The sequence below is a fragment of the Pagrus pagrus genome, assembly GCF_965226575.1.
Source record: "Pagrus pagrus genome assembly, chromosome: 1".
In the NCBI taxonomy this organism is placed as follows: Eukaryota; Metazoa; Chordata; class Actinopteri; order Spariformes; family Sparidae; genus Pagrus; species Pagrus pagrus.
Window position 1 is genome coordinate 36,955,488 of NC_140185.1, and position 14,851 is coordinate 36,970,338.

Genomic DNA, 14,851 nt, shown 5'->3' on the forward strand with positions numbered 1-14,851 from the left:
TTCAGACAGGCTATGTGAAATGACTTTGCTCGGACTCTGACTGCAGTGCTTATCAGAATGCATTGATCTGATTGGCTGAGTGTCATCATGTTAGATGATTGACAGCGTATTGGTCTGGGAGTGTCCTGCTACACAAGAGCAGCTGCAAGGATCTTTAGTTATGTGTGATTCTGGCGGCCCCTGTGGACAAAAGCAGCTACTGCTTTGTGTCAGATTTTGATCTGCATTCGTTGTGGAAGTGAGTGAACGTATTTAAAAATTCTATTTTTTAAAACAAACAGCTGTTTGCAGGATGCATAGTGATGTTTCTCTGAATCTGAGGTAGTGTGTCCCCTCAGAGGGGACACTGAGACTAACATTAGTTCACTGAGCAGCAACAAACTTCTTTTCATTTTCTCTCCCACATTTCACAAACACCAACAAAGTCTGAGGGGAAACACGCTCAGTGGATAATGGTTTAGTCCATCATCAGCAGGAGTTCCCTGCATTCTTGAAACTGCAGAATGCCGTTTTATTAAGCGTTTGTATAAAGTATCAGTAACATATTGGTATTGGCTATACCAGCCAGGGTTTTACTGGGTATCGGATCAGAAAATCAGTGGTATCTCACATCAGTAGTTCTTACCCATTTCCAGAGAAGAAGTGGAGGTAATCCCGATCCGACGGCCTCCTCCAGACAAAGCGAATGCAGGTGGATTGGTGGAAGGTCTGCAGGCTCCTAATGATGATGTTGCGCTCTTCTGTGGCTGCAAAGACAAAGAATAGCCTGCTGAGAAGTCTTCTCCCTAATCAGGCCATATATACCCTTCCTCCAAGTATAGTAACTGAAATTTACCAAACACATTACTGGTCTGCACTGAGATGTTTGTAGTTCAGGTTTTTACCGCACATCAATAGATCATCTGTCCTTCATTATTAGACACAGTTTGCTCTGAGCATCATTAACATTACACACTGTAACCTGTTTTGAAAACTAAGAAATAAATGAGTAATACAAAATACATTTTCAAACCTGAGAACCTGCCCACAGGACCAGGAACCAGTCACAAACCATACAAGCCAGTGGCACATATAGATAATGGAGGCAATTACAGTAAGGAACTATTTCTTAGCACCATGTCACTAAGAGTCATGAATCAAATCTGAACATGATGCACATATTTTTTTAGATCCAGTGTGATTTAGACTTCCCACTGATGCCAAGCTCTGCCTCTGTCCTTTGTGAATACATGCACATAGATTATCAAGGAAATAAACACTTACTGTATGTGGAGGAGATAGCGACAGGCACGTAGACGAAGCGTCCACGTTTAGGCCACTTGCAACCTCTTGCTGTGCAGGGGACTGCATTCCTGTTCGTGTTTGGCTTAATGTCGCCGTGAATTAGCTTCGTTGCTGTGGAACAACAAAGGAAAAGACCGATTTTCAAACCGGGAATCTGGAGTTTTACGTGTTTAATGCTGCAACTCTTTATTTTTTTAAATATTGATTTATTGTTTCATTCATTATTTATGATCTAATATTTTTGTGATGTCTTCCAATTGCTCGTTTGACTGAATAAAAGTCCAAAATCCAAAGATTTTCAATTCACAATGGTAATCAGGATAAAACCTTATGTGAAGCTGAAACTTGGAGGTCGGAATTAATCATTGATAAATAACATGAATGATTAATTGATCATCATATCTATTGATGTGTAATTAGGGCCCGAGCAGGGAACCTGCAAGGACCCTATTGTAATTGTAATGATTATTATTATTATTATTATTATTTTCCTTTGACCCAAATGATCGCATTTTTCACTGCCTGAACATGGATGAAATCACGATTTTATTTGGTAAATACATCAGGCCTCGCGAAAAATTTTATAATCTGTTGTCATTGTGAATTTTCACCACTAGGTGGCGCTATTATCAAGGAAAGTGCGTTTTGCCTAATAACTCCCACATACTTTGTCGCACATTCAAAAACCTTATATCCACGCGTTCAGTGAATCCTCCTGAATCTCTGGGTATAGGCCACGCCCATATCCGCCTAACGTTTTTTTTCGCTAGCTCGCAAAATGTCTCAAACCTACTTTTTCAAACTCCTCCCAGGCAATTTCACCAATTTGCACCAAACTTTGCACACAGCATCTGTGGACCCTCCTGACAAAAACTTATTAAAATAATTTTGATATTCCAAATAATACTCAAGTTATTAAATTACAACTTCCTGCAGATTTCGCTCAAAACAGGAAGTGTTGCATTTCTCCACATTGGTGTGTCCGAATGACTTCAAACTCAGGATAGTACTTCCCCATGAGCCCCTAAGGCTCTGTGCAAAATTTTGGCTGATGACCACTAGGTGGCGCTCTTTAAATTAAACTATTTTATATCTCAACATTGGTTGGTCCGATTAATGCCAAACTTGGTACACTCATTGCCAGTGCCCTCCTGAGGATAGCTGATGAAGGTCTTACCGATCCGACTCTAGGTGGCGCTCTGGTGGCAGTTTCATTTTACATTTGGCACTGTGCCCACACCATAACACTTATGTATATGAAACTCATTGGGGTGGTATAGACTGGCCCCTGTAACTCACACACCAAAAATGACCAGCAGGTGGCGCTGTTATCAAGACAAAAGCGTTTTCGGTGAATAACTCCCACATAATATGTCACACAGTTCAAAGCCTTATATCTACGTGTTCCCTGAATCCAGATGAATTGATTGATGTAGGCCACGCCCACTTTCGAGGTACATTTCCATTTGCACATTCCCGAATGTCTCAAACCTACTTTTTCGAACTCCTCCCAGGCAATTTCATCGATGTGCACCAAATTTTGCACACACCATCTGTGGATGCTGACCACAAAAAGTTATTAAAAGAATTTTGATAGTCCAATAAACACCCAAAATATAGAATTACAATTTCCTGCACATTGTGGTCAAACAGTCAATCTTGCGTATATTGACGAAATACAGGCCGATTAACACAAGACTTTAACTTATTGTGTTCCATGGCCACCTGACGGTTTGTGCTAAATTTGGTGCAAATCGGCCAATAGATGGCGCTTTTATTGCTAAATGATGAAAGAACAGCTTGACTGCCTTCACTTTTCATTCCTCAACGGAAGTTGTTGCATGAAGAAGCCCCGACAGCTGCATGCCCCGACAGCAGCATGCCTCGACAGCAGCATGCCCCGACGGGAGCATACCCTGCGAGGGCCCGATCATCACTGCTTGCAGTTTTAATTTTCTGTTTATAATCTAATCCATTAATTATTTCAGTTTTACAATCACCTGCAAATCTGATTCTGTTCTTGCCATCGTTTATTTGTATTTTAGCCTGAAGAGTTACTAATATCAAACTCTTACTTGTGTCAGCGTTTGCTCTCTCGATGATTTCAGAGACATCTGAAGACGTGTCTGGAAGCAAACAGAGGAAACAGAGAACATCAGAAACAAGCAGTTTAAATGTATTCACGTGTCAGACACGTGTGCATTGAGACTTCCAGAGTAGATCTACTTTAAACTCACCGGTCTGAGCTCCATCATCTGTTGCATGCTGTTAAAAAAAAGGCACAAAATTGCACATTTTTAAATCATGTTTTCTTCTGAAGTACGATGTTGTTTGGCAGATTATTCTGCTGCTGTCCATTGACAAATGTGTTTTTTCTCTACTTGAGGCTAATGAAATCAGGCAGGTTTATCCCAATGCTGAAAGAGTCAGACCTACCAGAGGAGCAGCCTTCAGCGAGAGGAAGAGGAGGAGCAAGAAAACTGGAGTCATGACGAGGTCGTCTCAGTTCAACTTCAAAATATGAAAAAATCAGGCAAAATCTGAACAAATCTGAGTTTGGTTGTTCAGGAATAAGTTTGTTGTCCTAAGAGTTTGTCTGTTGTCCCTGAGCCCAGCTCCTCACTCTTTTATAGCATCTAACACAGGGTGTGTCTGAGGTTTCACCAATACCTGTCGAGCTCAGCAGTCAGTAAAATACTTTGTTGGCATTGATGATCCAGGAAGGAAAGTAAACACGTGCACTACAGAAGATGCTTTATTGAAGTAAAAGTAACACAAAGCAAAAATCCTCTTTATGCCCCCATGAGTGCTACATTATAATGTTGGATTATTATGACTGTTGCATTAATATGTATGCAGCATTTAACTGTGGACGGAGCTGATCAAGGCAAAACTAGATTTAACTGCTTTATCACAGTTTGGTCGTATAATCAGTCAGAGAACATCATTATTTGTGAGCTCATCGTACACTGGTGTGTAAAATCTTGGTATTTAAACTGGCCAGTTATTATTAAAAGTCATTTTTGCTCTCTGCACATCGGACATGCAGTATCACCGTCTCATCACAGAGATGGTCATCACACACATCCGGCTGTAGCTCAGGAGGTAGAGCGGGTCGAACACCACTGGTACCATCTACAGAGCAGCAGTGACACTGTTAATATTGTTCTCAGAGCTTCATGGAACGTTTTTATATTTATTGATGTTTCATGGTCACGTTTTATGACATGGGCCTTTTATCTCTCGAGTCACGTTCTTAATGTCTTTATCAGCTGTTGATGTCCAGAATGTGGAAACTGAAAGTTAAATTGTTATATGGCTCCATTAACAGCCTTGTTTTGTTGGTGAGAACATAATCAGGAGCTGTTTGATCCTCCAACAACAGGAAGTGATCGTTTATGAATCAGAGCAATAGAAGTGGTTTGTGAAGGAGATAAGGAGGCAGAATAAACCTTTGCTTCATCTAGAGGCCTAAATAGTGAAGGAATTACAATAAATATGACTTCATGACTTCAGTGCCTCTCTACTCACTCCTGGGTGGAAATTAAAGGTTTTCTTTTTTTTTACTTTAATAGCATAATACTGATTCATATAACTAACAGAACCAGAACAGTCCGAGGCATCTGTAATACAGATTACTGGATTGTAATTGTTGGATTTTCTTTATACATTTGTGAGCAAATTCCTTGTTTCCAACCGTGTCTCTCTTTATTCTCTCGTTACTTTGAATGAAAACCCAAACTTCTTCCAAAACAGAAAAAATTACACTATAACTTTACAAGAGTTCAGTTAAATTTCATTCATTACACTGAAGTGATGTTACATTGAGTAGCACAGCCTGTTTTTGCACTTCACTCTGTCATGTTACATCAATCAGGAAGAAATTCGGGGAAAACAGTATCACATATTACTGGAGAAACAATAATGTTATCTGACTTCCTTGTGTGTTGATGGACGTCATTGCTATATAGATCAAACAGCAGATTATAATGAAAATGCTCACACACTCATAAAATGGGTATAAAGTAGTAAAATATCAAAGAGCAAAGACCTGGACGAAGCTGAAATGATGGATTACAATAACATGATCATAAACATGTTTTGCTTGAACACGTGCACCTCCAGCTCCACCGACAGTGTCTCTGATCAAATCAAATCAAATCAACTTTATTTATATAGCACCTTTCATACATGTTAAAATGCAGCCCAAAGTGCTGTACATTAAAAGAAAAGAAAAATGAAACAAACCCCGCATAACATCCCCATTCATGTGACACAGATACACACGCATATGCGCACACACACACATGCGCACACACTCACGCACACGTACACACACACACACACACACACACACACACACATATATACAAAATAAAATGTAGTATGGCTGAGCACCGATAGACCAGGTGAGGAAACGCCAACCTGTTGGAGCCATCCCCACCGAGAGCCCCCCAAGGCCACGACCACAGGAGGGGCGCCGCCACAGAGACCATCCCGACCCAGACAGCCAGGGGCCCCTACCACGGCCATAAAGCCCTGGGGCAGGACTCCCTGACTATCCAGGCCCGGACTATCCCCAGGATGGCACCCCCGCAGGCAGGCCAGACAGAGCTCCCGGAGTGGAGGGCCCCCATGAGGAGAACAATGGAGCTGGAAACTAAGAACCTATAAACTATTAAAAGAGATGGAAGAGCGTCCTAAAACAACATAAATGAATGTTAAACCCATAAATGCAGTGTTAAAATAGATACATGAAAATATAAATAAATACATAAATAAAAAATAAATAATAAAACTTTTGAGAGGAAAATAAAAGACAATAAATGAGTAATACTAAAAGTAAATAAATAAAATAAATAAAATGGAGTAAAATGAGTTAAATTAAACTAAAATAACAATGATAAAAGGGAGCTCAGTTAAAAGCTAGATTAAAAAGATGAGTCTTGAGCCTACGTTTAAAAGCATCAACAGACTCCGCGGCCCTGAGGCCCTCCGGCAGGCTGTTCCACAAGCGAGGGCCGTAATGATAAAATGAGGCTTCACCAAAGGTTTTGGTTCTAACCTTGGGAACAGATAAAAGACCAGTACCGGAGGACCTCAGGGTCCGGGAGGGCAGATACGGTAAAAGCAGGTCAGACAGATAAGAAGGGCCAAGGCCGTTAAGACACTTGAAAACTAATAAAAGAACCTTAAAGTCGATCCTGAAGCGCACAGGGAGCCAATGCAGCGATTCTAAAACGGGTGTAATGTGGGCCCGCTTTCTGGTCTTCGTCAGCACACGTGCAGCTGAGTTCTGGAGCAGTTGAAGGTGTGAAAGGCTCTTTTTTGGAAGACCAGAGAGCAGGGCATTACAGTAATCTAATCGGCTGGAGATAAAAGCATGCATTAGCACCTCTGTGCTGGCCAGAGAGAGAAACGGGCGGACTCTGACTATATTTTTGAGATGGTAAAAACCAATCTTTGTAGAGTTTCTAATGTGTGGAATAAAATTAAGCTCAGAGTCGAAAAGAACGCCCAAGTTTTTTACGCATTGTGAATGTTTAAAAGCATTTAATTTTGGTAAAAGTTTCTCTCTTTTGCCTTCAGGACCAATAATTAAAACCTCTGTTTTGTCCTGGTTGAGCTGTAAGAAGTTTTCTGCCATCCATGACTTTATATCAAGAATACAGTTTAAAAGGGAATCAATAGGTCCCGAGTCATCAGGAGAGACGGCAATGTGAAGCTGTGTATCATCAGCGTAGCTGTGAAAATTGATGCCGTGCCTCCTGATGACGTCCCCAAGGGGTAGCATATATAAATTAAAAAGTATTGGACCTAAAATTGATCCTTGGGGCACCCCACATTCAAGTTTATGCGTTCCTGAGGAACATGTATCCATATTTACAAGAAAGTGACGATCTGTGAGGTAGGAATAAAACCAGTTAAGAACAGTACCAGAGAGGCCCACTAGGTGGCTAAGTCTGTTTAATAAGATGTGGTGATCTACTGTATCAAAAGCAGCATGATGACAGTCGCTCCTGGCAGCTAATGGTCCTGATTAAACATTCACAAAGTCAGCGGTGTAAATAAGCGATAACCTTTAAGCTGTTAATGAACAACTACATATTCCTCAGAACACAACATGAGAAATGAAACTAACTCAGTCGACCAGTGAGTCGCTTTGATCACAGAATAACGTGTTTCATACAAAACGATTAGAGCGATCAGACCTCAAAATAATCTTTTTTTTTTTTGTCAAACAAAGCAAACAGGATTGTGTTGCTCTGTTTTGGGTGCCTTTTTTTGTTGGCACGCTTCTCGAGCTCATATATTGTGAATCCACCTGCAGGTGTGTGTAGACTGGCAGTGACTCCCAACACAACATGACTGTTGCTGTTTACCAGCGACCGGCCTGCAGGACCTGCAGGTCACTGTTTGATTAGGCAACAGAACTACGTGGTTGGGTTCAGGAAAACATTGTGGTTAAAATAACTAAGTTAGTTACGTAAAGTTCATGACATAACTAAGTTCAAATATCTCAACATTTACTTTTGGCCTCACACTTTCATCTCCTGGGTGAAAGTCCTGTGCTTGTCGGACCCGACCATCCGTCCTCGACCTCTGCAGACTTGTTTGTTTCTTTCTTTCTTTCTTTGTGTGTATTACTGTCTAGTAGTAGTGTTTTTATGTCCCTTGTGTCCTTGTATATTTAAATGGCTTTTAACATCTTGCCAGAGGACTACAGTCGGAAATTAGCCTCTGGCTAACACTGGCACTTTTACAGTCATGTTCATTAATGTGCACTGTCCTCTTTAAAATAAATAAAATAAAATAAAATAAAATAAATAAAAACAAAACAAAAAAAACAACAACAAAAACGGAAATGTGGGTCACCATAAGCTAAGCTCATAGTTGACCTGTAGGGTCGTTTTTCTAGTGAGGAAAGCCAATGAGGTTCTCAGGTCAGTACATACAAGTATGATTTCTGCATTAAAATGACAAAACGACTTGACCTTTGTTGTATATTTTATTGAGCTGTGTATTTGTGTTATCTGAAATGCTTCCAACAATGTTCAAACCAGAGAAATCAATAATTTTATTCAAGGTTTCATTAGTTCAGCTGTTCAGGGGAAACATCAGATGGTACATCAGCGTGTTAGGATTTAAATAGGCAAAAGAAACTAAACTTTATATGAATTAAACTTCAATAAATGAACATTTATAATTGAGTGTAGTGTTGTCGAAAATTCTGTGTAAGTTGAAAATGTTTTTCCTAAAATGTCTTTGTTGATATTTGAGGAAATCACCAGTGCATCCTGTGTCATGATTGTGGTGTCTGACCAGGGAGAATATTACAGTGGGTGTGATATGAGGGAAAATCTGTGACCTGGTGGAAATACAGAGCAATAAACCGACTGCCTCGAATATTAATGAGACCACACACACACACACACACTGAGAGTTGCTCTCCAGCAGCAGAAGTGACTGGACTTGACTTGAGTGCAGTTCTTCAGTAAAACCACTGGATGGCAGCGTCTCACATACAATATGAGCTGAACTGTGGGTCAGTGTTTCCTCTCAGTTTCTGCAGGTACAAATACCCCCACGTGTGAAATTTATATCTGCACGTGGTCATTTTAAAAATTCAGGGCCAGATAGTGACATGAAACACAGAATTGTTTTTATTTGGACAACATGAGGCTGAAATCTCCCTCACAGCACCTGCTTGTTTGGCACAAATGCTGTCTGAATTGAGGCATTATGGTTATAGAAACATGTCCACCTGATAAATACAGTTACAAAGAGCTGAATGGCTGTGAAAGTCTGAACCATGCTGAACTGGTCCTGTGTCAGTCTTTCTAGCGTCTGTCTGGAAAAACCTTAAAAATGTTCCCCCTCAGAAGGAGACAGGTGTTCCCGGTGAAACAGCAGCCGAGACGAGTCGTCCCACCTGTTTCATTTTCTCTAACATGGCAGCCACTGACAGCCAAACTGTCCTTTTCTAACATGAAGCTCTGATACTTTTAATATCTGCAGGATGGGATTAAATGAGAAGCGGTCCAGACCGGCTCTGACAGATAAATAGGAAAACTAGATGGATTGTGAGGTTGCGTATTGTGAGTGGTGTTAGTAATTACAGTCTTTTTGCCAATTTAATTGCAGTGCTGTAATCTAAATGGGTTTACAGAGCAACACTCTAAATTAGCAGTTTTATAATTACCACTGAACTGCACGCGTCTCTCTGCATCCCCCACTTAATTACTAACAATTTGTCTGTGGAAGAGCTATTGTCGCGCTGCAGTCTAACAAGAAGTGAGCACAACAACAGACTTTGTTTTCACTTCATTTCAGATGTTCCTCCTGGAGAAAAAATGTAAATCCAAACAGCAGCAGCGTGAATCAACATGGACGGCAAGATGTCTGCATTATACACATGATTACAGGGAAGGTGTGCAAATTATTGACAGTTTATGATTCTGCAAACCACAAAGATGTTGAGACTTTAGGTTTCCTTATGTTAAATTTCAGGTTACTGAGGCATGAAAACCACTTGGTTAGGTTCAGAAAACATCACGTTTGGGCTCAAAATACCTGTTTTTATGATATAATAACAATGCTGATACAAACAGAGCAGCAGGGGCGACTGACGCTGCTCCCTGTGTATGTTATCAGTACTTTCTTACTCTACAGTTCAGTGCAAGCTTTACATTTCATCTGTGCTCTGAGTTTTGCACGTTCTGCTGTCAGTTTAGTGTAACTGGTGCTTCGGTGGACGTTTCGTTGCTCTGGTTGGTTGTCGGTCTGTCCAACTGGCGTTTGGGTCTGTCCCTGTTAATATCACTCCTCAGAAAGTGACAATGAACTGAGAGGGAGAGAATAAAAGTCTGCCTCCAGTCAAAAATGTGCTTTGCTTTTTTCATTATTTAGATGTTGGAGCCTCACGGTGCAGTTTGCCTTTTCTAGTTCTCACGTGCTTCAGTCTCAAGTTGTTTTGCTGATAACATTTGTACAGCTTCATCAGCGTGTCAGTCGGCTGCTGAGCATGTTGAATTGTTTGATTTTAGTCTTAAACAAGTGAAACTGTTTTAAATATATGTTGCTTTAAAGGATTTCCAGTGAACACCATGCATGAACAAAAGTGAAGCAGTCACTATTAAATCCTTTCATTTTCATAAAACCAGACAGTATTATAGTAGTATAGTAGTATAAACAATAGTTTTTAACTGAACAAGATGTGAGATGAACTGTATCCACAGATTTTTCTCTTGCATCTTTTTTATGTGACTGAAAACACATCCGTCTGCTCCGGTGGACAGGGGACCTTTGGTGCTTCATGTGGAATGGACAGATTTCAGAAACAATGTACAAGAAAGATGTTTTTAAAATCTGGATTAAAGTAGCAACTGATGTAGTTTTTTATTTATCTGGTTTTCTGAGAATAAGAGTGTTGTTACATGACTTCTCCTCTTCTTGTTTTGAATTTATGATGCCATATCTCAAAATGACAAAGATTTAAAAAGATAATTAAATGAAGTGTGGACAAAGCTTTGGGAGTCTGCCACCTGGTGGTTGGGACATGGTACTCCACGTTAAATGGTTAAAAATGGTTTCCAAATATCTGCCCACTGTAGTTGACACCAAACGAGAGGGAAGTGAATATTAATTAAACATTATTTAAAGAATTTGTGAGGAGGTAATTGAATATTTGAGGAAAAACAAGACAAGATGAAGATGAAGCGGAGTATTTTGATGTGTTTTAAAACAGATCTGGACGAATCTTTAAGATCAGGGAGAGAAAAATCCACACATGAGGTGGAGTCACCTGCAGGACTCATGGATCGGTCACATGACTTTCCACATGTCTGATGTTTTCTCTGGTTTGTTGGAGCTAAAGACAAAAATATCATTTGAATCTGGAGAAAAAAGGAGCATGTGTGATCTGATCAAGAACAAAATGGTACAAAACAAGAACAAAGTGTGACGAGTTTTTACCCTCGAGTGAACAACAGACCTCTTTAATAAAACATATTAATGTTCCTGTCAGAAACTGAAATCTGCTGGAGGAACGACGGCTTTCTTCACATTTGTCTCAGTGGAGTTTGATTTAAGATTTTTGGAAATTAGTGTTTTTCAACAAAAAGAGAAAATCGCCCTGGATTGAAGAATATTCTCAGAACAGGTTGATTATTATTAGAAAATCTAATAAAAATGAAGATGGATTTTTTATCTAAATCTGTGAATGTGCATCGTCTCGGTCCGCAGTCGTTCCACAGCTCTCTGGATGCTTTGTGTCATTTCCGTCCCAAATTGATTCGGGACTGAAATGAAATTCGTGACAAAGAATTTTCAAACAAGATGTAATTTGCTGGAAATGAGTCGCTGAGTGTTAATTATAAAAACACCTCTGCACGTGTAGCCAAACAGAAAACAGCCACTGAGTCGGACTCCATTTTAACTGATGATGACCTCATCAGCTCGCTGATGGAAAATGTTCTGATCAGCCGAGCGGTGTCCATGCATTTAGTTGATTAATGTTCTGGTCCAAGCTTCGCTGGGACGTTTGTGACTGAGCGTTTAAAGGACTTTTATTTCAAACCTGCAGGTGAACTTGGCTCTCGTGAAGTTTGGGCTGAATCTTCTGTCCTCGATTCGTCTGAGTGATTCACTGTTTCTCTGTCAGAAGAGATGCTCTCTCATTTGGCTTGAAATATGTGAGTGAACTGTGTGTGTGTGTGTGTGTGTGTGTGTGTGTGTGTGTGTGTGTGTGTGTGTGCCCGCATTATCCTGCTCCGTTGGCAAGACAGCCACAATAGAGCTGACTAATGCAGAAATAGACTGCAGGCTAAGCTGCTTTTTCCAGAAATGTCTCGAGAAGTGAAGAGTGCATCCTGTGGCCTGTTCCTACAGTTATATCTCCCTCCTCTCGTCCTCTGCTACAGAAATATATACGTCACCGGCCAAAGCACACACACCTCCTCACACACGATCACACGAGCATAACGAGAAGGGAAATACGACAAAAACAACACTGGTTATAAAAACATTTATCTTGAGGGCTTAACGTGTGTGTGTGTGTGTGTGTGTGTGTGTATGTGTGTGTGTGGATCTTGTAGTGAGTGAAACACAGATGTAGGCTGTTTGTCTCTGGTGCTAATGGCCTCTTCAGACACAGCTCATTATGTTGGTGGTTGAGGGAGGTTGAAGAGTCAAGACAGAAAGAAAAAGAGACAGACGGAGAGTCTGAAGCCTCCATCAGACCTGTGTTTACACCAGCTCGTATCTAAATCATCATCATTTCAGTAGGATTGCAGTGATCAGCTGATTCTGGGGGGAAACGGTACACAGAGGTCACGCTTTGGGTCACACTGCGGTGTAGGAGTCACATGTGGTACATTTCTTTTAATTTATTAGTTCAAATGTCAAAGACAGTCGAGACCCTTGAGCTCGGGGCTGAGGTAGCAGTTATCTCACCTGCAACGTTGGTACCTGATGAAAACAACAGGCTGGACACGCTGGCTGTGTGAGCTGTGTGGCGTAACGTCTTGCTTTTTCATTTCGGCGTCCATGTTGCAGCCACGCTGGCTGTGTGAGTCGTGCTTCTCACTTCTCGCGTTAAGCGAGGCTGTGGCGGCGTGTCGTCCACAGATTTGAAGTGTTGCCTATTTTAAACCGCGACATGCGAGCGGTCAAAAAATAGTTGAAAACGATCTGTAGACATCACATCGACATCATAACAGCGTCCCACTACAGTTCAAACGGCAGCTCCAGTTAACAGCGCTCAGTGGTTAGGGTTAGAAAACATCATGGTTCGGCTTAAAATACCTGTTTTTGTCGCCACAATCACGGATGGAGATGGTCCAAGTTCCTGCGTCACCACAGAAACATCTGTCCTTAAACATATCCACTGGTGTGACTCAACCTGCGGCCCTCCATCCCCTCCACCTCCTGATGTGAAAGGTGGCACATAAGTGTATAATGTGAGCATGATATGATGATTTGAAACAAAAGTTAACCTTGGACGTATCTGTAGTTTGCAGAAACGTTAACTGCTAACGTGACATCCTGGTGACTCAGACGCGTGAAGTCCCTCATCTCCTTTAAATCGCTTCTTAGAACCGTTCTCTTCGTACGAGCTTTTGGAAGTTTTACTTCCTGTTAAACACTTTGTATCTTTGTCCATTCATCCATCCATCCATCCATTGTCTTTCACCCTTTTCAGGGTCATGGTGGGCTGGAGCCGATCCCAGCTGACACTGTGTGAGTGGCGGGGTACACCATGGAGAAGTCATCACAGGAACTATGTACATGATCGTGATTATTACGTTGCTTTATCCCCCAGTGATCAGCCAGTCCTGGTGTCCTCTAAACCATTAGCCACTGAGAGACACTGTGACACCGACCCCGGTCGTGTGCCCTCTCCTCAGACGCCCGGCTGACGATGGCAGATGATTGCACACGGAGGTGATTAGGACGGTGTGGTTTACAGCCGCGCTGCTGTCTGCAGCTGTCAAACAGCGTTACAGCCACCGGGGGATCGGACGGCAGAGATCAGGCTGGAGAGCACGCACCGAGGCATAAATCTGAAAACTCATCATTGATCTGTGGACAGGGGTCACAACCTCCTCCTGCATCACTTCTGGAGGGTGGAGGGGTGGAGGGGTGGAGGGGTCCTCGGTTAATTAACAGGAAGTAATTTTGGGGAAAGCTGTCCCGTGGTGAGCAGGTCTTACGTGGTTAAGATGGAGACCCCCTGTCTTTGTTAGGGACATGGATTTAAAAGGGGGCGGTGGGCGGGCAGTGGGGGGGGGTATGGGTAGATAGGAGGGAGGAGGGGGGAGGAGAGAGGGGGGGCGGAGGTGGGGGGCCCATCTGCCGCTGAGCGTGCTGGGCCAAAAGGCTTTTGTTGTGGAGGAGTGATGAGGCAGATAGATGGTCGTTGTCACCGACCGCTGGTTTAATCAAGTGAAAGTGTCCCAGCGTGTAACATGTTCACCCCCCCACCCACACACACACACACACACACACACACAGACACACACACACACACACACACACACAGTAATAAATACATGAATTAAATGAGCAGAGATGTAGAAATCAGTCAACAATAGATCATTAATGTGCATGAAAATTATAAATGCATCAGTTTTTTCTGCTGGTGACATCAGAGACAGTGCAGAGCGCCACCTCGGTGCATCCTGGGAAGTTTCTGTCTGTGTGGCCTTTAATGTCGTCACTTTGCTCAGTTTGGGTTATTTATAGATGTGAAAAGAGCAGTTTTGAGCAGTGGCAGCTTCTCATCTCCCTCTGTCACCTCGACCCGAATTCAATCACCAACCCCTGCGATGGAACACATCTGCGCATGCGTGTTCCCTAATTAAAGCAGCTGCGTCAAGCCGGAGTGGCAGCGGAAGTTAGGCGGATTGACCTTCAAAATAAAACTAGAGTGTTTAAACTGCACAGATTTTTTTTTTTGAGCTTCAACTCACAAAACTGACAATCTTTACGTTCTCAAAACACCGCGCAGCTTTGTGCCTCTGTGACATGGTTTTGTTTTTCATAAAAATCAGTGACATTTTTCCAG

The 14,851-nt window shown here is 41.8% G+C and overlaps 1 protein-coding gene across 18 annotated transcripts in view; it reads left to right on the forward strand.

Annotated features, from left to right (window-relative positions):
• The window catches only part of LOC311261541 (serine/threonine-protein kinase BRSK2-like), a 175,647-nt gene that overhangs the window by 43,736 nt on the left and 117,060 nt on the right, over positions 1-14,851 (forward strand). For 14 of the 18 annotated variants that reach the window (XM_084360279.1, XM_084360263.1, XM_084360264.1 and 11 more), the window contains 2 exons: positions 3,671-3,817; positions 9,619-9,715. The exons of 1 other annotated variant lie outside the window; for it this stretch is intronic. In XM_084360279.1, the coding sequence (XP_084216405.1) occupies positions 9,619-9,715 (97 nt within the window). In that variant the 5' untranslated portion in view covers positions 3,671-3,817. Of the gene's footprint in view, positions 1-5; positions 239-3,392; positions 3,564-3,670; positions 3,818-9,618; positions 9,716-14,851 lie in introns of those variants that run through there. 3 more of the 18 variants (XM_084360267.1, XM_084360275.1, XM_084360278.1) reach the window with 3 other exon arrangements.